General features: G+C 57.1%; 4 protein-coding genes across 6 annotated transcripts in view; 2 read left to right on the top strand and 2 right to left on the bottom strand.

Moving 5' to 3' along the window:
- The first annotated feature begins 565 nt into the window (after positions 1-565).
- On the top strand, positions 566-10,889 carry GTF2F1 (general transcription factor IIF subunit 1). 2 transcript variants are annotated; one of them, XM_034657617.1, is made up of 13 exons: positions 566-685; positions 782-992; positions 1,074-1,120; positions 1,681-1,753; positions 5,306-5,499; positions 6,513-6,683; positions 8,642-8,826; positions 9,416-9,569; positions 9,665-9,843; positions 9,952-10,025; positions 10,106-10,244; positions 10,434-10,551; positions 10,638-10,889. In XM_034657617.1, the coding sequence occupies exons 1-13, from the start codon at positions 582-584 to the stop codon at positions 10,840-10,842; spliced, it is 1,854 nt and encodes a 617-aa protein (XP_034513508.1). In that variant the 5' UTR covers positions 566-581; the 3' UTR covers positions 10,843-10,889. The 2 variants fall into 2 exon arrangements, with proteins under 2 accessions (XP_034513508.1, XP_034513507.1); XM_034657616.1 differs by having other exon boundaries at positions 9,662-9,843.
- Positions 10,890-13,140: 2,251 nt separating this feature from the next.
- On the top strand, positions 13,141-14,386 carry PSPN (persephin). Its single transcript, XM_034657619.1, has 2 exons — positions 13,141-13,610; positions 13,696-14,386. Exons 1-2 carry the CDS (start codon positions 13,478-13,480, stop codon positions 14,001-14,003), a joined length of 441 nt encoding a protein of 146 aa, XP_034513510.1. The 5' UTR covers positions 13,141-13,477; the 3' UTR covers positions 14,004-14,386.
- On the bottom strand, positions 14,239-15,904 carry ALKBH7 (alkB homolog 7). Its single transcript, XM_002927762.4, has 4 exons — positions 15,657-15,904; positions 14,881-15,054; positions 14,667-14,791; positions 14,239-14,486 (listed from the first exon to the last, which is right to left on the bottom strand). Exons 1-4 carry the CDS (start codon positions 15,858-15,860, stop codon positions 14,324-14,326), a joined length of 666 nt encoding a protein of 221 aa, XP_002927808.2. The 5' UTR covers positions 15,861-15,904; the 3' UTR covers positions 14,239-14,323.
- Positions 15,905-18,502: 2,598 nt separating this feature from the next.
- The window catches only part of CLPP (caseinolytic mitochondrial matrix peptidase proteolytic subunit), a 5,508-nt gene continuing 2,911 nt past the window's right edge, over positions 18,503-21,099 (bottom strand). For both annotated transcript variants that reach the window (XM_034657614.1, XM_034657615.1), the window contains exons 5-6: positions 20,936-21,041; positions 18,503-18,869 (exon numbers count right to left, since the gene is read on the bottom strand). In XM_034657614.1, coding sequence (XP_034513505.1) covers positions 18,697-18,869; positions 20,936-21,041 — 279 coding nt within the window. In that variant the 3' untranslated portion in view covers positions 18,503-18,696. The remainder of the gene's footprint in view (positions 18,870-20,935; positions 21,042-21,099) is intronic.

The raw sequence follows: 21,099 nt of genomic DNA, 5'->3' as shown, positions 1-21,099 counted from the left end.
GCTAGTTTGACACATTCACCATGGAGTCCCCAGAACCCCGCACAGCAGGTGCCCAAGTGGATCAAAGCATAGCTGATCCTTGAGCACGTGCAGTTGTGTCACTATCACGGGGCGGGGGGGGGGCGCGTGCACACTGAACTCGGGGTGTGGGGTACCCGCACCTCCCTCATGCCCTTCACAGCCTCCTTCCTGCCCCCCAGTGAGCCAGGCACCCCCGCGATGTTACCCTTCTCCTGGGGTCTCAGGGCCCTGCCCATCTGGGGCAGCTTGGACTTCCACAGACCCATCCCACCAGCGGCCCGTGGGGTGGTCGCGCCCCATCCCCACCCAGGCCCTGACTCCTCCTGGCTCGGCTCAACGTCACAAGGGGATCATTTGGCGAGATGATGAAGTCTCCCCGGGGCAGAAGGAGGAAATTAACCCAAAGAGGCTCAGGTGGAGCCTCAGCAGCTAGCTGCAGAAAAAGGCCTCGGTCGCTATGGTGACGCGGCCTCCTTGCACTCACTTCCGGCGTGGAGTGGCGCATGCGCCAGGCGCCCGAGAGCTCGCGAGGAAGGCTAGCTTCTCCCTCCCCTCCCAGGATGCCCTGCGGTTCCGGGTATGACGTCGAGGGAGGCGTGGCCACGGTGCTGATTAAATTCACGGCGCTGTATAGAGAGGCGAGACCCCGCGCGAGCAGCGGAAGGTGTGTTTTCTAGCTCGGGTGAAGTTTGAGCTCTTCCCTCTGGGAAGAGACGCGGAGGAGGTTGCCATCGCAACGCAGCCCGTGTTTCGCTTCCAGGTTAGGCGCAGGCGCAGACGTGGCCGGAGTGGTCCCCGAGAGGGCTGGCCGACTGAGCGCCGCTTCTGGGGAGCTGCTCCCGGGATCGGTGGCACCTCGGGCTTGGAGTCCTCGATCGGGGCCAGAGACCCGACACGGCGAGGGCGGCTTCCCCGGGACTGAGGGACGCGGACCAGGTCCGAACCACCGATCGTCACCCATGGCGGCTCTCGTGAGTATGCGGCGGAGTTCGGGGATCCCGGCGGCGGCCTCCGCAACCCCTAACTCACTGTCCTTGCTTCTCTACCCGCAGGGCCCCAGCAACCAGAACGTCACTGAGTATGTCGTTCGAGTTCCCAAGTAAGTCCCTGAGGCCTCTCCCCACTTCCTCCGAGAAGGGATCAAAACCTTCCTGAGCTTCTAGGCATGCCTGGCACCTCCTGTGACTCTCCCTCCTAACTAGCAGGGACCTGAGGACAGGGCCGGGGTTGAGCCGAGGCCTCTCTGGGGGCATTCTGTGTCTTGAACAGAAGGAATGAGTGAATGTACATTAATAGACGGTAGGATGCAGCCTCCTGGTCTGGCATTCCCTCTGGCAGGAATGCCTTTTCCCCAGTTGTGACTCTCTTTTTTTGGTCCTCTAAAATCCAGTTCCAGGATTTTCCTCCTCTGGGAAATGTTCCCTGCCTGCCCTCCCCCACCCCCAGAGCAGAGTTCCCCATTATTCCCCCATCTTGGGCTTCCCCAGATCTTTGTGTCTCCTCTTGCTCTTCCTCAGCACGGGGTTGGGAGAGTATGGATCTTTTCCCTGACACACTGGGAACCCCTGAGGGCTTTTGTGGGTCCCTGGCTTTGCTGAGCCAGAGAGGGTTTGTTAAAGGAACGATGGACTGAGCACTGCCTCTTCTTGCCCATTGCAGAAACACAACTAAAAAATACAACATCATGGCCTTCAACGCAGCTGATAAAGTCAACTTCGCTACGTGGAATCAGGTAAGTCTCCGTTGTGAGCGAGTGCGAGAGCCTGATCCTGCACTTGCTGGTTCCGGTAGACGCTTAGTTATAGTAGTAACTGTAGTATAGTGGTAACTAAGGCTGGTTTCCTCCACGCTCCCCGAGTGGAGATAAAGTGATGTACTGAGGCCCAGGCTGAGCTGCTGGGTATCCCTGCGAGGAAGATTTGGCAGGCCGCAGAGGAGGCCTTCTGACGGGAGAACATTTAGAAGTTGTGTCCACCGACAGGCATTTTTGGCCTAGAGTTCTCTGGGCAATAGAAGGGGCTGCGTCCTACACGTGGGTTTTGGAAGCTGTCTCTGGCCATTGGTGCGGCTACGGCAGAACACAGACGGGGCAGCTTACAAACGACACACGTGTATTTCTCGCGGTTCGGAAGGCTGGGAAGTCCAAGATCAAGGTGCCAGCAGATTTCCGGTCTGGTGAGGGCCTGCCCCCTGGTCATAGATGGCTGTCTTTTCACTGTGTGCTCACGTGGCAGAAGGGGTGAGGGAGCTCTCTGGGGCCTCTCTCATAAGGGCACTCATCTCAATCACGAGGGCTTCACCCTCATGACCTAAGCCCCTTCCCAAGGCCCTGCCTCCAGATGCCATCACACTGGGGGTTAGGTTTCAACATATGCATTTTGGGGTGGAACACAAACGTTCAGTCTATAGCAGAAGCCATTAAAGGGTTTTGAACAGGGCAGTTATAAAGTGATCTGGGCGCCGTCAGGAGACAGGCTGTGGGATCAAGGGCAGACAGAGGGTGTGCAGGGTGGAGGCATCGGCTGCGGTCCAGGGGAGTGACCACCGGACCTGGAGCAAACAGCGGTTATGAGAAGTGGTTGGATTCTAGTGTGTTTTGAAGTGGAGCCAACATGATTTATTAATGACTGGATATTGAGGGGTGACAGGGCCAGATGGATGGAGTATCTGGGAACTCTGGTCCCGACATCCGTGTATTAGACATCCAGGAGGAGATGGGAAATAAGCAGTTGAACATGTGAGCTGGGAGACTGGAAGGGAGCATCTGGGCATTGGAGCGGCATTCAAAGCCACGGACAGCGGACCGGCCCAGCAGAGGAGCTGGACCCAAGTCTAACCATCGGCAGCGTCAGGCCTTGCCTCGGCTGGGCGGCTCCTACTGCTCAATCTTGTTTTCCAGCACAGGCCTTTCTTTCCACTATTTTTAAACGTCACTTCATCTAGTTGGGCAGAGGAGGCCGTTTGAGAGAGATGATAGCACCCTGCCCCCTGGACGTTGGGCAGGCGGATTCTTGCTCACGGCAGCCTCTTCCCTTGTAGGTGCCTGCCTCCCAGCATCTCCAGCTGCACACCCGTTCATATACAGACTAACATGCTCCCCCGACCTCTGGTCTCACCTAAGTTATCCAGAGAGAGTGCCATGTTTCCAAGTCCCTGATCACTCAGTTGGGGGACATCCTTAATCATTGATCATCCAGGAGAGAAAGAACCCACCCATCAGGGGTACCCAGCCCCCACACAACACTCATCACTAAGAGGAATAACTTGGTAAATACTTGGGGAACATACCACCTTCCATCCTTCGTTAAGTAGGGGGGCCGCTCTCCCCCGACCCATGAGAACCCGGAGAAGCCTACCCCTCAGTCACTTGTCCCCTTGGAGGGGCCATGTCCCTCGTCACCCATCACCTTGAGGTGCAGCACCTGAGTAATTATCACCTCTTGAGACATGTGACCTCCCAGCCACTAGTAACTCAGGGGTTACACATACCCCATTCCCTGGTCATCACTCATCACTCTTGTTTTCACCACTCAGAGGTCACACCCCCTGAAAACCTAGTCATGGGGAGATACAGCCCCCAGAAATCTTGTTGACTTAAGAGGCACACTCCCTAAAAATCTTAGGAGGGGGATTCCATTCCCTGGGGAAAACCGAATCTGCTCAGTTGTCACTAATCACCCAGGGGAGGGGCAGGTACAGGTGTCTGCACTCACAACCCTGAGGGACATCCCCTCCCCCAGTAGCTGCTCCCCCGCCACGGGGGCAACTCGTGGGTAGAACCCCCCCAAATGCATTCTTCACAGCAGCTGTCCCCGAGACCACCCCCTGGGCTAGCCTGGCAGGGGTCCTTGCCCTCTGGGGTGACCTCCTTCAGGGAATCAGGCCTGTTCACCCCCCTTTTGTAATGAGGCACACCCTGGACTGGCTCCCTGAAAAGGAGGTGGGGGACATACACCGACTCCTCCCATCCCTGGGGGTGCCCTGATTCTGGGCTTGGCCTGGGTACCTTAACCCGGGATCGAATGCTTGCTTGATAGCCATTTTCCCTCTTATTTCGAAGGTTTTGTTCCATCGTCCTCCAGCTTGGGGTGGCTGTTGAGAATTTCCGCCATTCTCATTCTTGTCCTTTATATCCGGGGTCAGCAGGCTTTTTCTTGAAGGACCAGTTAATTAATATGCTCGGCTGTGCTGGCGGGTGTCTGGTGCAGCCCTTCCACTCCGCCCTGCCCAGAACACAGTACAGGTACAACAGAATGTAAATGAGTGGGCGTGGCCGAACATCAATAAAACTTTGCCCCTCCCCCCCACTTCCTGGATGCTTGTAGGATCTCCTTGTTCCCAGCCATCTGAAATCACTCGACAGTGGGAAGTAACAGCGGTCATCCTGCGTTTTTTCAGTGAACGCGTCTTGGCAGTTGTTCCATGCTTTTGCCTCCTCTTTTTGGCCGTGTGGTCTTCCGTGGTGTGGAGACGGCCCGTGTATTCTGTGTTGAGCCGGTCCCCTGCTGATGTGCGGTAGATTCACTTCCCGTCTTGTGCTGCGGCGGGACAGACAGCCCTGCGTGTCTGCCGTTTCACCTCCGCTGTCTGGAGGAGGAAGCTCTAGGGGAAGCCGTGTGTGCACCTTACAATTTCTTAACTGCTGCCAAATTGCCTGGAGATCCAAATTTGGAAAACAGCCTTTAATGGCGTCTAAATGCGGAGAGAGAAGAGGAGTGGGCCAGTTCCAAGCAGCTTGTTTTCATTGTTTTTGCTTTTGTCCTCTCACCAAAATGAGCTGTTTATTTTTTTTATTTATTTATTTATTTATTTTTAAAGATTTTATTTATTTATTTGACAGAGATAGAGACAGCCAGCGAGAGGGAACACAAGCAGGGGGAGCGGGAGAGGAAGAAGCAGGCTCATAGCGGAAGAGCCTGATGTGGGGCTCGATCCCATAACGCCGGGATCACGCCCTGAGCCGAAGGCAGACGCTTAACCACTGTGCCACCCAGGCGCCCCTGTTTATTTTTTTTTAACCGTTGATTTAGAACTAGTTTCAGACTTTGAAAAGCTGCAAAACAGACACATAGCACGAGATCACTTCCTTCACCCAGATGCACGGAAGGCCAGTATTCTGCCCCTTTTTTGTTTTGCTAAGCAGGAGGTTGGCTCTGAACTTCTGCAGCTCAGCCTGGGAGAGGGGGTAAGGGGTGTTCTTGGGGAGGGCCGGGCATAGCTTGAGCAAAGACGGGCACCATGCTGAAAGTGTCTGTTTCCTGCCCACCCTGCCCTCTTGTCCCAGGCCCGGCTGGAGCGAGACCTGAGCAACAAGAAGATTTACCAAGAGGAGGAGATGCCTGAGTCCGGCGCGGGCAGCGAGTTCAACCGCAAGCTTCGCGAGGAGGCGAGAAGGAAGAAGTATGGCATCGTCCTCAAGGAGTTCCGGCCGGAGGACCAGCCCTGGCTGCTCCGCGTCAATGGCAAATCGGGCCGAAAGTAAGTGGTGGCGGCAGTGAGTGCCTCCCGCATCCCCCTCGTGTCCTAACTCGGTTGGGCGTCCTCCCTCGACTCCCATGGCTCTCGTGGGGTTTTATTTCTGAAGGTGAACCAAGCTGGTGCTCATGCAGGGAGCCCTAGGGACCAGGGTGTGGGGAGCCTGAGAACCCGCCCTGATCACACAGCAGGGGGCCGCCCAGAGACTGGGGGTTGGGAGGGTTGGGAGGTCAGGTGAGTGGGGGGCACTCCAGGAAGAGGAGCATGCACAAAAGCACCAAATGCCCCCCAGAGCCCTAGGGACTGTCACAGGGCGTGACAGTGACAGTGACAGAGGGTGGGTGGATAGACCAGGACAGTGGATGCCAGGATGCAACTGGACTGTGGGTGGGCCGGGGCCCTGGGGAGCCTTGAAACTTGTAGGCAGGGAAAGGGCACTCTGTAAGATTTCCCAGACTTTAGGGCAGAGAAGGGTGAGGGTAGAGGCCAGGAGGAGGCTAGCAGTAGTTCAGGCGTGAGGAGTAACCCAGAGGCAAATCTGGAGGGGTCTTGACTGCAGGGCCCCTGTTTCACAGCTAATCTACCATGGTCCTTCCAGAAAGGACCATGATACATACAATGAGGGGAGCCCTGAGCTCGCTCTGTGAGGTGGGGAGTGCTGGCCCTGCTTTCCAGATGGGGAAATTGAGGCTTACACAGTTGAAGGGCCAGCCCAAGCCTTGGATTTTATTTTTCTAAGATCTTATTTATTTATTTGAGAGCATGGGGGTGGGGAGGGGCAGAGGGAGAGGGACAAGCAGACTTCCTGCTGAGTGTGGAGTCCAACGCGGGGCTCGATTCCAGGATCCCGAGATCATGACCTGAGCCAAAGTTAGGCACTTAACCGACTGAGCCACCCAGGTGCCCCTGGATTTTGCTCAGAGAACCCAGATAGTTCTGGAGAAGGGGCACGCCATGGGGCATAGGCAGGCAAGGGGCGGTCCTGAGGGCCAGGCTATGACCATGACCCTCTGCAGGTTCAAGGGCATAAAGAAGGGAGGTGTGACAGAAAACACGTCCTACTACATCTTCACCCAGTGCCCTGATGGGGCCTTTGAGGCCTTCCCCGTGCACAACTGGTATAACTTCACACCACTGGCCCGGCATCGCACACTCACCGCTGAAGAGGCCGAGGAGGAATGGGAGAGGTGAGTGAGCCCGGGCAGGCCTGGAGGGAGGCAGGAGCCAGACATTGCCCTCTCCCAGCTCCCCAGAAGGGGGCCGAAACATTTGGAAAGGGAGTGTGTCAGCATAGCTTTCTGTCTGGCTGGGAGCTGGGTACTCAGTGGTGACCAAGCCAGACTCCACCAGGCCCTCAGGGAGCTCCCAGTTCAGTGTGGGATACAGACACAGAAGTATCAGGGACACACAGGGTGCTGAGAGCTGGGGGGAGGGTGGAGCTGAGCTGAGCCCTGGAGCAGGAATTGGCAGAGCAGGGGAGGGTATCTCTGGCCCACTTGGCTTCCCCCAGGCAGGAGGGCTATGGCTAGATCAATTATAGGTAAGATCTATATAGTATAAAGTTTACCGTTTAACCATTTCTAAGTATCCAGTGGCATTAAGTACATTCACATTGTTGTACAACCATCACCGCCATCTGTCTCCAGAACTTTCTCATCTTCCCATACTGAGATTCTGTCCCCATTAAACAGTAACTGTTTGTCCCACTCCCCCAGCCCCTGGCTCCCACCATTCCACTTTCCGTCTCTGAGTTTGACCTTTTTAGGGCCCTCATATAAGTGGGATCGTGCAGTATTTGTCCTTTTGTGACTAGCATATTTGATTCCGCGTAACGTCTTCAAGGTTCATCCATGTTGTAGCATGTGAGTGTTTCATTCCTTTTTTTTTTTTTAAAGATTTTATTTATTTATTTGACAGAGATAGAGACAGCCAGCGAGAGAGGGAACACAAGCAGGGGGAGTGGGAGAGGAAGAAGCAGGCTCCCAGTGGAGGAGCCTGATGTGGGGCTTGATCCCATAACGCTGGGATCATGCCCTGAGCCAAAGGCAGACACTTAACGACTGAGCCACCCAGGTGCCCCTTCATTCCTTTTTTTATTTTTTTTTTGTTTTTTTGTTTTTTTTTAGATTTTATTTATTTATTTGATAGAGACAGCCAGCGAGAGAGGGAACACAAGCAGCGGGAGTGGGAGAGGAAGAAGAAGGCTCCTAGTGGGGGAGCCTGATGTGGGGCTCGATCCCAGAATGCCGGGATCACGCCCTGAGCCGAAGGCAGACGCTTAACGACTGCACCACCCAAGCCCCCCTCATTCCTTTTTTTTAATTAAAAATACTTTCAATTGTAAAAAACACATACAATTTACCATCTTAACCATTTTTAAGTGTGCCACTCAGAAGTGTTAAATCTACTCACATTGTTGTGCGATAGAACTTCACTCCTCTTCACACCACTGAGGAACTTTGTGCTGTTAGATACAATCCTAAGACTCTCCTTTTTTTTTTTTTTTTTTTTAAGATTTTATTTATTTATTTGACAGAGATAGAGACAGCCAGTGAGAGAGGGAACACAAGCAGTGGGAATGGGAGAGGAAGAAGCAGGCTCCCAGCACAGGAGCCTGATGTGGGGCTCGATCCCAGAACACCGGGATCACGCCCTGAGCCGAAGGCAGATGCGTAACGACTGAGCCACCCAGGCGCCCCAATCCTAAGACTCTCCTTAGATGCAGTCATATTTTTTGAAAACTTTTATCAGCACGGTACATGGAAACACCAGTATTGTTTGTCATAAAAACGAAGGCACCCATAAACTACCATAAAAACACATGGACGTGAATACACTGTGGCCAAATTCTGTTGCCTGAGAAAGGCCCTGAGCTAGAGAGAGATGCTGGGATACCAACACCACACTGAGACCTTCTCCGTGAGGGACACAGGGCAGACGGAATCAAAGAAGGGCCAGCTCTCCCCATGTGACTTTAGGGTGTTCCATGCCATGGGTGTGAGTCCTCTGGGGCCATCCCTCCTATCACCTAAGTTGTGTCTGTGGTTCCCCTTTGGGGAGCGCCTGGTGGAGATGCAGGGGAAGGCCCAGGATCTGGAGCCAGGCCCCTTGTCACCCCCCACTGCACCCCTGCCCCTGCCCACAGGAGAAACAAAGTCCTGAACCACTTCAGTATCATGCAGCAGCGGCGGCTCAAGGATCAGGACCAGGATGAGGAAGACGAGGAGAAGGAGAAGCGCAGCCGCAAGAAGGCCAGTGAGCTGCGCATCCACGACCTGGAGGATGACCTGGAGATGTCCTCCGACGACAGCGAGGCCAGTGGCGAGGAAGGTGAGCCAGCGTAGCCCCCTGGGTGGCTGGGTGGTCCGCACAACCGGCTGACCTGTGCCTGGGTCGTACTTCGTCGAGGTGTGTGAGTGATGACTCAAGGAGGTTAACGCTCCTGAAGGAAATTCAGGCGCTCACAGCCTGCGGGGAGTCACAGCATGACACAGTGGGGTACGCAGGCCGCTGGGGAAGTGCCAGAGTTGGTTGGAGGCAGAAAGGAGCGACAGGAAGCTCTCAGCCATGGCCTTTATTGGGGTTTCCACGGGATGGGCAATGCAGGGGTTGGGGGTGAACAGCTTCGGATCGGCCAGTTCGAATAATTCTGGCAGGCCCTGGGCTACAGGGGTGGTTTCTGGTTGTCTGGTACCCGGTGCCCGGTCCTGGGGGCTGTAGAGAAGACAATGATGGCCTGAGTGTGAGAGTCAGAGAAAGGGAGTTGAGGGTGTAGACTTGGACTGGTCAGGTTTGCAGGTGAGAGGCGAGTCCGTGGGGGAGTCTCTCCCTGGTTGGTGAGGGCTCCCAAGATGTCCAGACATCCTCGGATACGCCAGACAGGCTGAGTGCCAGCCTGAGCCCCACTCTGCTTCCCCAGGTGGCAGAGCCCCCAAGGCCAAGAAGAAGGCACCGCCCGCCAAGGGGGGCAAGAAGAAGAAAAAGAAGAAGGGGTCCGACGATGAGGCGTTCGAAGACAGCGACGACGGGGATTTCGAGGGCCAGGAGGTGGACTACATGTCCGACGGCTCGAGGTGAGGCGGGCCGCGGGCGGGAGGCGGCTGTGAGGCCTGGGCCAGCCAGGCCCACACGGTCCCTTGCCGTCTGCCCTCTCTCTGTCTTGCAGCAGCTCCCAGGATGAGCTGGAGGGCAAGCCCAAGGTCACCCAGCAGGAGGAGGGCCCCAAGGGCGTGGACGAGCAGAGCGAGAGCAGCGAGGAGAGCGAGGAGGAGAAGCCGCCCGAGGAGGACAAGGAGGAGGAGGAGGAGAAGAAGGCGCCCACGCCTCAGGAGAAGAAGCGCAGGAAAGGTAGGTCCCGTCCCCGCTTCCCGGGCACCCCCCATCCCAGAGCCCCTTGTCTGAGGTGGAGCTGGGGCGGGCACCCTGGCACTGACGTCCCTCCTCTGGCCCGAGCAGACAGCAGCGACGAGTCGGACAGCTCGGAGGAGAGCGACATCGACAGCGAGGCGTCCTCGGCCCTCTTCATGGCGGTGAGGCCCAGCCCCGGGGGGAGCGGGCGGGCGGGCGGGCGGCCGTCTCTAGACTCACATCCCCAACCCCATCTCCGCAGAAGAAGAAGACGCCCCCCAAGAGGGAGCGGAGGCCGTCGGGGGGCAGCTCTCGGGGCAACAGCCGGCCGGGCACACCCAGCACGGAGAGCGGCAGCACGTCCTCCACCCTGCGCGCGGCCGCCAGCAAGCTGGAGCAGGGTGAGCGCGCCCGGCCTCACCGGCCCCTCCGCCGGCCACCCTCGCTCCCTCGTGCTGCCTCAGGACCGGAGGCCAGAGTTGGGCCCGCCCGCCCCCGAGCCCCCCGCACGGGGGATCCTGGTACCCCTCCGCCTGGGCCCCCAGGGGTGCAGCCCCCCCCCCGACTCAGTCCCACCCCTGCTCCCCCAGGCAAGCGGACGAACGAGACGCCGGTGGCCAAGCGTTTGCGGCTGGACGCCGGGCCCCAGAGCCTGTCGGGGAAGTCGACCCCTCAGCCCCAGTCCGGGAAGTCGACCCCCAGCAGCGGGTAAGTGGGCGAGGGCAGCAGGGGCAGGGCAGGGGCGTGGGGAGGCCTCCTGCTGACGCCCGCGCTCCCCGCCCTCTGCGCCTCAGTGACGTGCAGGTGACGGAGGACGCCGTGCGCCGCTATCTGACGCGGAAGCCCATGACCACCAAGGACCTGCTGAAGAAGTTCCAGACGAAGAAGACGGGGCTGAGCAGCGAGCAGACGGTGAACGTGCTCGCCCAGATCCTCAAGCGGCTCAACCCCGAGCGCAAGATGATTGGGGACAAGATGCACTTCTCCCTCAAGGAGTGACGGGCTCTGGCGCCCGCCCGCCCAATAAACAGGCTCGGTCTCCAGAACTTTCTGGGCGTTCGCTTTGTCCGTCCCCTGCTCCCCGAGTCCCGGAGCCCCGCCTTGTCCATTCCAGGTCACCCCAGGCAGTTTTCTCTGTGTAGGTCTCTCCCTCCCGCGGGCCCCTCCCTCTGGAACCTTCCGCTGCCCCTTAGAGCTGGCTCCTCTTAGTCCTCAGGCTGTCGCCCTCACTGAGCATCCGCTGCGGGCGGGGCGTCTCTCCCGCTCTGGCTTCTGGTTCTGTCTCGGCTGTAGCTTATCCCCCTTAACCCACGAAGTGCTGCGCTTCCATGGCTTTTCTCCAGGTCTCGAACTATCTTTGCTTCCTTTTCAGATCAGCCGGTCTGTTTTGCGTGCCTTGCCCCTAATGGTTTTGATCCCTTCTTTCACGTTTTTGTCTTAAGCATCTGTCTTATTAGGGTCTGTGCCAGATACCTGGTTCCTGAAGCTCGTGGGTGTCCTGGTTCCTCATCTGATTTCTCTTCATGATCGATTGTTGTCTTTTCTAACTTTGGAGGGGAACTGAGGCCGGCTCAGGGGCTCTGTGGGGGCCTCCTGGGCAGTGGGCTTTGCAGGCAAATCCTGCAGATGATTTTTGCCTTTGCTCCCTCCCACCAAGGTGGCCTGCGAGCCCTGGCCTGAGCCTGTGTCAGGTGGTTCTCCGCTGGTGGGCGCTGTCCCAACGTGGCCACAAAATCCCAAACCCTTTTATTCCTGATGTTGGCACCTGGACCCTATTTTTCAGCTTTCTAGGGATGTTTCTAGGGCTTCCCTTATTTCTAATGACTTAGTTATGCATTTGTTTTATCTCGCGTTGCCGCTGTTCCGCCATCGGAGGGCTTCTTGAGTTCGTGGACAGTTTCGTTGCTGAAAATGCAATTTGGCTGCTGGCACTGCTTTTGAACCCCTGTTCTGAGTGATCCTGCTTGCGGGGGGGGGCAGGATGTGGGGCTTCCGTCTTGCCCGAGGCGGGATCCTGGGTGGAAAACTTCCCCACCCAGTTCCACAGGCCCTTGGCCGCCGAGCAGGGATGCCAGAGATGACAGGCTAATTCCTAGGAATGTCCCAGGTCCGTCCAGCCTCCCTCCCCATCCTTCCGCCAGGCCTTTTGGAGCAGCAGGAAAGCAGTGTTGCCCCTGGCCTCCCTGCCACGGGACTGAGGTCTGCGGCCTCCCCAGCCGGGCCGGCCCACATGCCCAGGGCCTTGTGTTGAGCAGGATCTGGCCTCACATCCTGGCTCTGTTTAATTCTGGGCGACGTCGGACAAGTGACGATGTCTGTCCGAAGGTGGTCTCGCAAGCACTCAGTAACCACCCCAGCATGACTGAGGCGGTCTGTCGTGGACGGAGTTTGGGTCAGTCCCAGCAGCGGCTGCTGAGCTCGCGTCTCTGCCCAGCTGTTTAGGACGAGATCCTGAGCCAATGTGTTCCTGGGGCGGAGGCGGGTGACTGGCAGTTTGCGGAGCAAAGGCTCAACTGCTGCGGGTTTGCACCCCTCCCCACAGCCTGGGGCGTACCTGCCTCGCTCACGCAGCACCCCCAGCTGTGGGGAAGCACACGATGGTTTTTGCCCCCTGGGCTGCAGGGTCCTCCCTGAGTTTTCGCGGCTCTGACCCACGTGGGATCGAGTACCTCTTTAAACACGTACCCAAGCTCCTCGAGCTTCCTTTGCCGCAAAGGAAGGCTTGCTCTCGCCAGCTCCTCACTCCCTCGGGCAGCGTGTTCAACACTAAACATGCCATCTGTCTGTCCTCAGAACCTCACGTCGGAAGGACTCTGCTTAGCTCCCTTTCACAGGTGAGGGTGGGCCTCCTTTCCCCGAGGTCACGGGTGTGGCATGGAAGTCACTGGAAATTGCTGCTGCTGCCTCTCAGACCTGGCCGGCTTAACCTCCCCTCTGGCCCTAATGCCGGGATGGGGCTGTGAGGTCCCAGGGGCCTCCGGTGGGCCTTCTAGAGACAGGAGTCCCTGCAGGGTGAGCTTCCTAGCCTCGTGTCCCACTTCTTGGCTGTCCCCGGGCCTCTCCCTTTTCCTGTTTTGATGCTGGCTCAGCCAGGCCCGGAGACAGGGGCATGACGCCTTAATCCTCCAGGTGGCAGCCATGATGGAGGGTTCCCTGGCAGCCTGGCCACGGGCTGACCTGTCTCTGCACCTCCCCCCCGTCCCTCTCTACCTGGTGCACGGTGTGGGGATTCCAGAGCCCTGGCACCCCAAATGGGGAGGGGCCCCACTGGTGGGTCCTCAGTGCTGCCCCCACCTCTTTCCAGGAAGCAGGTGGGGTGGGGGACCCCATGGCCCGCCCTGGGTTCGGCTCTGGCTGCCGCCACTCGTAAATCAGGGGTGAAGGGGTGTCGGAAATGGGTCTGCGGAATGTCTGGATGGGGCGGGGAGGGGGTGAGCACTTAACTCTCAGACGCACGGGGGTGGGGCAGAGGAACTGGCCTGGGGATGCGGGCGGGCAGCTCGGGCAGCTGCTGTGGGACGTGGGGGTCGTCCTGCTGGTACAGCAACGGCAAGGAAGAGGTTACGTCCCCTGCCCCGGCAGGGGGATAAATTGAGGGTGCGAGCGTCCCCACTGTCAGGACCCGCCTGTCACAATGGCCACGGGAAGAATCCTACTCTGCTGTCTGCTGCTCCTGTCGCTGCAGCTGGGCCTCAGCAGAGGCCCTGGTGCTTGGGGGGCTCCGGTGGTGGAAGAAGAGCTCCGGGGGACCCAGAGGCTGCAGCTGGGTAAGGACCCCCTGGACCCCGCGAGACTCCCCAGCTCTTTCCTGCCCAGACCCCACCTGCTGTCAGCTGCCCCTTGTCCCCGCAGGTGCCCGCCTGCGCCGAGCCCTGGCCAGCCCGTGCCAGCTGTGGAGCCTGTCGCTACCTGTGGCTGAGCTGGGTCTGGGCTACGCTTCGGAGGAGACGGTCATCTTCCGCTACTGTGCGGGCAGCTGCCCCCGCGGCGCGCGCACCCAGCACGGCCTGACACTGGCCCGGCTGCGGGGCCAGGGCCGAGCCCACGGCGGGCCCTGTTGCCGGCCCACCCGCTACTCCGACGTGGCCTTTCTTGACGACCGCCACCGCTGGCAGCGGCTGCCCCAGCTCTCGGCGGCCGCCTGCAGCTGTGGCGCCTAAGGACGCCGGGCCTGGGCCCCTGCGGCTCCTGGAGGAGCTCTGCTGACTTATTTATTGGAGACCGGAGCGGAGGTGGGCTGGGGGCCGCCTGCAAGGAGCGTAATAAAGGAAATGCTGCCACAGGACTGTGTTCAGCCAGTGTACCCTGACCCCACCACCTTAGCTCCCGGTGCAGGGAGGGATGGCGGGGGGGTGGTTCCTGGGCTTCCCCTGCACCGCTCAGCCCCCGGAACAGCCAGTGCAGGAAGGCCAGTTTGTCCACTCTCCAACTTTATTCACAAACATGGTGTCTCTGAGAAGCTGGGGGAAGGGCATGGGGTTCAGCAGGCTGGGGGTGGCTGTCCCCGCTCCCCTGGTCCCATCCCCTCAGGGAGGGAGCGGCAGATCACAGAGATGCGTCGGCCCCGGGGAACCCTACGCTCCCCAAAAAAGGACTCTTCATCCCGAAGAATCTCATGGGAGAAGTCATAACGGGCTGAGCCCCTGCAAGAGAAAACAAGCTGTGGCTGGTAGGATGAGGGCAGCCCCTGCCTGCGCCAGGCAAAGCGCCTGCCATGGGGCAATGATCGTGTCTGCTGGGAGGGCTGAAACACAGAAGGTGCTCAACATGCTAGGTGGGCATCTGATGAGTTACTGGGCTGGGGGGCTCCGTGGGGGCTGTACCTAAGGATGTAGAGGGAGCCTGGCTCCAGCAAGAGTTCCAGCCACTCCCCTGGCTCCTGGGTGTGCACCAGCCGCATGACGCTGGGAGATAGTAGGGACAGACCAGCGATGGTGGCTCCACAGAACTGGAAAAAGGGTGCACGGTGGCCAGTCAGCCTCTGGCCTGGCCGGCCCACCCCCAGCCGGGAGCTCCAAGGCTCTGGCCTGTGCCCACCTTGATGCTGTCCACGTGCGGCTTGATGTAGCCCCGAGGTTCCAGGTCCAGCACATGCACAGGGGACAGCAGGGTCTGGCCAGGGCTAAAGGCGGCTGCTTGCACGCGCTGCAGGATGGCCCGGCTTGCCTCTGACCAGCGTGACTTTTCTGTCTCTCGGAAACCGTGGATGGCCTGCACAGAGAGTTGCGGTTAAGCCAGGAAGCTCTCAGAGGGAACAGGGAAACTGAGGCACGGGGGGGGGCAGAGTGCAAAGGACTGGTTTTCCCAGCATGTTCCTTGACATCACCCTCAACTTACCACCTTGGTCCTATCTACCCTAAGATACTGGGACTCAAACCCCAAATCCTGTCCTACTAGGCCTGGCCTTACTCCTTTGTACCCACCTTCAGGTTCCAATTCAGTCCCAGAGCTTGTCCCCAGTGCTGGCCCCACCGCAATATTCAATTTTGTCTGTCTCCGCCCACAACCGATCCCACTCAAGTCTTCTGTCTCCGCCCCCAACTGGTGACCTTCCCTCATCTCGCTCCACACCGGTTTCGGCCCCTAAACTTGCTCATGTCCCCCAAACACCTTACAGTTCCAGGTCCGGCCTCCAACTATGGACATGCCCTCATCTCCGAAAAGCTTTCCCTGCCCGCAAAGCCCCTGGGCAGCACCAAGACTCCGCCTCCAACCCAGTGCTCCACCCCTGTCCCCACCTCCAACGCTACAGGTCCCGCCTCCCCAGTAGCCCCGCCCCAATGCGGCCCCGCCCCCAGCGCCGCCTGCCTCACCGCGTCCCAGTGATCGTATTCGTAGCGGCGGCGGCGCAGCTCGGGCTCCAGCTCGCGGCTCAGCGTCTCCTCCTCGGCCGCGCTTAGGAAACCTGGCCGCACGACGGCTGCGTCCCGAAGGCGGCTCAGTACGGCCGGGCCCGAGCCCCGCACCCAGCCGGACAATGGCAGCGTCCCCAGCGCCAGCCGCCCACTCCCGGCCATATCCCCGGAGCCGGGTCGTGGAAGCTGTCGTAGTCAGGGTTACGCCCCCGCCCTGGAGCCATTGGCTGTGGCCGCACCGAGCCCCTTCGATGATTGGCGTTCCCCAGAGTCCCGCCCTCCGGTCAAGGCTACTGGTTGCTGCTCGGCTCGCCCTCTCAAGCTATTGGCTCCCCACAGATCCCACCTCCTCTCCCGCGCCGTTGGGCGCCGTAGACGGTGGGGGGCGGGGCTTGACGGTAGGATTCCGCCTGGGGTTCGAGGTCAAGAGCCATAAGAGGGTTTGGGCCAAGGCCCGGGCTGTGAGGTCGTCCAGAACTTGAGATCAAGGGAAAAGTCCGCTCAGGCCGAGAGGAAGGGGTCAAGGGCACGGGGTTTAAGGGAGGGACATCAAGTCCGTGATCATGGGGTGGGGCCAAGTTAGAGGTTGGGGTCAAAGGTTAAAACCAAGCATCAGCCATTCCACCTCTCAACTGGGTCGTTCCCACCGGTGTACAAACAGGCTGGCTCCCACCTTATAAACAAAAAACAAAACAAAAAAATCCTCTTCCTTTAAGGGTAGCATTGACATAGCACCATTTTGCAGCCCTTATTGGAATATTTAGTGGATCTAGACACGGATTGTCATCGTCCTCTAACATCACAAAATGAGGAACCACATTTGACCCTTCAGGTGCCCCCTGATGGATGTACACACCTCCACCTAAGAGGTCATTTGCCAACAAGTGGAACCTGAATCCGATCAGACTTCTCTAGGTTTATACCTCAAGTCACAGAGGTCACAGCCCGTCCTGATCCAGTCATCAAAATTCAGATGGGAAGTCCACAAGACAAGTGATTTCAAGGAAAGAGAAGAAAAAGAGGGAGAGATTGAGAGATTAAGGGGGAAACCCACAGTTAAAAGAGACTCGGGATATACCAACCAGTTGCAAGGTATGAAGCTTATTTGGATGCTGACTCGAACAAACTAGGAACATAGAGGTAACTGGGGGAGATTTGGACACTGGTTGAATATGTGACAATAGAAAGTATTGTTATTTTTTTTTTTTTAGGTTTGCAAATGGCATTATGGTGGTCTTTTTAAAGATTTATCTTTTTAGAAATACATGTTGAATTTTTTAAAAAAGATTTTATTTATTTGACAGAGAGAGAGCAAGAGAGGGAACACAAGCAGGGGGAGTGGGAGAGGGAGAAGCAGGCTCCCCGCTGAGCAAGGAGCCCGACTCAGGGCTCGATCCCAGGATTCTGGGATCATGACCTGAGCTGAAGGCAGACGTTTAATGACTGAGCCACCCAGGTGCCCCTACATGTTGAAATATTGACCGCACGACCCCTCCAGGGATAGCCACAGGGTCTTTGCTTTCCTGAGACAATGAAATTCCTTGAAAAAAGTGTCCAGCTCCCGTGTCTTCCCTCCTCTTCCCTCTGGGTGCACTCCAGTCTGGCTCTCGGCCCCCACAGCACTGAAAGTGCTCCCACTCATGCCGTCAGTGACTTCCACTGTGCCAGATCCAAGCCGGTTCTCAGCCTGCCTGCTAATTCGACATACCGATGATGTCTTTACCATTTTCGTTCCCAGCCCTGACCCCAGATTCATCCATCCCCTGGAATGTCTGAGGCACATCAAACACCAGAAGTAACATGTCCAAACTCGACTCCTCATCCCCTGCCCCCACACCTGCGCCTCCCCGCTGCCTTTCCACCTGTCAGATCTGCCTTTAAGACCTGGCTAGGGGGCGCCTGGGTGGCACAGCGGTTAAGCGTCTGCCTTCGGCTCAGGGCGTGATCCCAGCGTTATGGGATCGAGCCCCACATCAGGCTCCTCTGCTATGAGCCTGCTTCTTCCTCTCCCACTCCCCCTGCTTGTGTTCCCTCTCTTGCTGGCTGTCTCTCTCTCTGTCAAATAAATAAATAAAATCTTAAAAAAAAAAAAAAAAGACCTGGCTAGAATCTGACCTCTCCTGGCCACCCAGCTGGGGCCGCCAGCCTTCATCTGATTTTCCAAGTGTCTGAACTGGTTTCCCGGTTTCCACGCTGGCTGCACTGCTCTCGTACTCCGTGGAAGCCACAGTCCTCCTTTTTCGTTCTTCTCAGAACCCTCCATGGCTCATCTCCCTCCTTGCTCAGATCTACCAGGCCTTTTAAGGTCTGTCCTCCTTCCTTTCTGTTCTCATCTCTCCATTGTCCCCCCGCCACTCCATTTCAGCCACAAGCCTCCTTGGCCCCTCCCATATGGCAGCCACAGTCCTGCCACAGGGCCTTTGCACTTGCTATGCCCTCTCTCACCTTAAACATCTTTCTTCAAGCATCACCTTCTCAGCAGGGCCTTTGCTGGCCACCACAACGAAAGCTGTAACCCTCTCTCTCTCTCTCACACACACACACTGCATACCTCTTTCCCTACTTTTTAAAAAGCTGTTTACCCCCACAAGAATAAGTTCTTTGAAGACAGGAATTTTTGATGTCTTCACGGTATGTCGTGGCCTCTAGAAAGTGCTGGAAATGCCCTATTTGCTCAGCAGAGTTTGCTGCAGTTAGGGCTCGGAGGATCAGAGCCTCAGGGTCGGGGTGAAAGCAGAAGAGGCCTTGTGCAGGGCACACATGTGCGTGCCATGGTGGAGCAGGCAGGGAAGGTGACACAGATGGGGATCAAAGACTACAAAGATTTAATTGAAAATCACAGTGTCTCATTCAAGATACCTGCCCTTAGGGGCAGCCCCAAACCCAGAGTTCCTCATGGGGCCCTTCCAGGCTCAGCAGCGAGGGGTGGGCAGGGCTGCGGCTCCAGCGTCTGGTGCCTAGCTCCCCCGACTTTCCTCTGGAGGGTGAGGTCCAGCTCTCAGATGCTTGCGGGGGACGGCTCTGCTGCCGCCGCCACGGCCACGGGCTCCTTCTGCACCAGCTTGGGCTCATCCTCACCGTCCTGGGGAGGGTGGACCAGAACCTTGTCTAAGATGCCAAACTCCTGGGCCTCCATGGGGCTCATGTAGCGGTCCCTCTCCATGGCCGACTCTGCCAGGGGAAGCAAGAGGCAGGATGTGTGTGGTTAAGGGTGGAGACCTGGGGCCAGGTCAGGGTCCCCATTCTGCCACTTCTTCGCTGGGTGACACTGGCCTTCCCCTCTTGGTGCCTCAGTTTCCCCATGGGTAAAATACCTATTTCCATTTTTCTTTTTTTTTACTGGTTATTGATGTCTAATACACACCCAGATGGCAAGTGGACAGCGTGGACATACCCACATGGCCAGCACACAGATCGAAACATGGGCCATGCCCAGACCCCCGACCGCCCCCTGCTGGAGCCTACTCCCAGTCACCGACTCCTCCGGTCCCACAGTAACTGCTAGCCTAACAGCAGCCTGACGGCATAGGTAAGTGTGCTTCTTTCTGTTTTTAAAAACGTGGAATCACAGGGTATTTACTCCTTTTTCCCACTCGGCAGTATGTTTCTGAGGTTCAGCCCGGCTGCCATGTGACGCCGTGGACGGGTCTCTGTCGTTGCCGCGGGGCATTCCACAGCGTGAATAAAGCACTAACACACTTGTCCTGCTGCTGTTGGGCTTGCGGGTGTCTCCCAGCGTGGGGCTCCGACACACAGGACGGCCGTCAGCCCTCCTGCCCGCAGCGCCAGTGGACATGAGCACTCGCTCCTCTTGGTTATGTGTGGAGCGGGGGAGCCCTGGCATTTTGGGCATTCTGAGCCCGAGGTGGGAGTGTCAGGCGGCTTTCCGGAGCGGNTCGCTGTGGACGGGTCTCTGTCGTTGCCACGGGGCATTCCACAGCGTGAATAAAGCACTAACACACTTGTCCTGCTGCTGTTGGGCTTGCGGGTGTCTCCCAGCGTGGGGCTCCGACACACAGGACGGCCGTCAGCCCTCCTGCCCGCAGCGCCAGTGGACATGAGCACTCGCTCCTCTTGGTTATGTGTGGAGCGGGGGAGCCCTGGCATTTTGGGCATTCTGAGCCCGAGGTGGGAGTGTCAGGCGGCTTTCCGGAGCGGTGGAACTGTTCTCACTCCCGCCTGCAGCTTCTCCACGTCCTCACTGGCATTTCGGGTTGGGTTTTAGATTTTAGCTTTTCTAGTGGATTGAAATGGTATCTCACTGCAGCCTGAATTGGCCTTGCCCTAAAAACTAATGATGTTATTTAAAAAAAAAAAATAGATGCGCAAGGGGTGCCTGGGGGACACAGTCGGTTAAGCAGCCAACTCTTGGTTTCAGCTCCGGGTGTGATCTCAGGGTCATGAGATCGAGCCCCGGTGTCGGGCTCTGCAGTCAGTGTGGAGTCTGCTTGGGTTTCTCTTTACCTCTGCCCCTGCCACCACATACTCTCTAAAATAAATAAATAAATCTTAAAAAAAAAATATATATATAGTTTATATATTTATATATATTTTATATATTATTTTATATTAAATATGTACATTATAATTACATTATAAATTATATTATATAATTATATATTATAAAATACATGTAATAAAATATATAATATATAATTATATTATAAATTATACTATAAAATATAAATATATTGTTTTATATTAATTATATATTACATATATTTATTATACATATATATAGTCACATTTTATTTATTTATTTATTTGGAGTAGTCTCCATGCCCACTGTGGGGCTTGAACTCCCGACCCTGAGATGAAGAGTCACGTGCTGTACTGACTAAGCCAGCCAGGTGCCCCTAATGATGTCATGTTTAAGTGTCATCACTAAAGATGATGAGCACTTTGTCTTCTATTTCTCGGCCATTTGGAATAGTCTTTATTGAGGACCGCGTTCAATGAAGTTTTCATAAAGATTCTGCGAATTGGTCTTTTTAGGACAGGGGATCTCCACTGGGGGGGTGATTCTGCCCCCTAGGGGACACTGGCTGACACCTGGCGTCCAGTGGGCAGCGGCCAGGGATGCTGGTCCACGTCCCACAGAGGCCAGGACAGAGGACGGTCCAGCCCTGAGTGCCCCCCTGTGCCGAGGTCGAGAGGCCCCGGCTTAGCACGAGGCCTGCCCGGCGTGTGTTGGCTAACGTGAAGGAGGCGGCGGGGCGTGCGGGCGGGGCACTCACCGATCACCCGCAGGCTCTGTTTGGTGTGCTTGGCGTAGATGCCGTACAGCTGCTTCTTGAGTTTCATGATCTCCTCTGCCTGGATGGCGATGTCTGTGGCTTGGCCCTGGGGGGGCGGCCCGAGGAGGGCAAGAGGGGGAGGTCATGATGAGTATCAGCCACTC

This window comes from Ailuropoda melanoleuca, chromosome 4 (assembly GCF_002007445.2).
Source record: "Ailuropoda melanoleuca isolate Jingjing chromosome 4, ASM200744v2, whole genome shotgun sequence".
Classification (NCBI taxonomy): Eukaryota; Metazoa; Chordata; class Mammalia; order Carnivora; family Ursidae; genus Ailuropoda; species Ailuropoda melanoleuca.
This window is presented reverse-complemented; position numbering and strand designations above follow the sequence as displayed.

Excerpts from the sequence above, each read along its gene's own strand:
- GTF2F1 (XM_034657616.1), top strand. The coding sequence starts at position 582 with ATGCCCTGCGGTTCCGGGTATGACGTCGAGGGAGGCGTGGCCACGGTG. Across the intron at positions 993-1,073 it reads CGTCACCCATGGCGGCTCTC|GGCCCCAGCAACCAGAACGT; the intron begins GTGAGTATGCGG and ends CTCTACCCGCAG. Across the intron at positions 10,026-10,105 it reads CCTCGGCCCTCTTCATGGCG|AAGAAGAAGACGCCCCCCAA; the intron begins GTGAGGCCCAGC and ends CCATCTCCGCAG.
- PSPN (XM_034657619.1), top strand. The coding sequence starts at position 13,478 with ATGGCCACGGGAAGAATCCTACTCTGCTGTCTGCTGCTCCTGTCGCTG. Across the intron at positions 13,611-13,695 it reads GACCCAGAGGCTGCAGCTGG|GTGCCCGCCTGCGCCGAGCC; the intron begins GTAAGGACCCCC and ends TTGTCCCCGCAG.
- ALKBH7 (XM_002927762.4), bottom strand. The coding sequence starts at position 15,860 with ATGGCCGGGAGTGGGCGGCTGGCGCTGGGGACGCTGCCATTGTCCGGC. Across the intron at positions 15,055-15,656 it reads AATACGATCACTGGGACGCG|GCCATCCACGGTTTCCGAGA; the intron begins GTGAGGCAGGCG and ends CTCTCTGTGCAG. Across the intron at positions 14,792-14,880 it reads CGCACGTGGACAGCATCAAG|TTCTGTGGAGCCACCATCGC; the intron begins GTGGGCACAGGC and ends CCCTTTTTCCAG.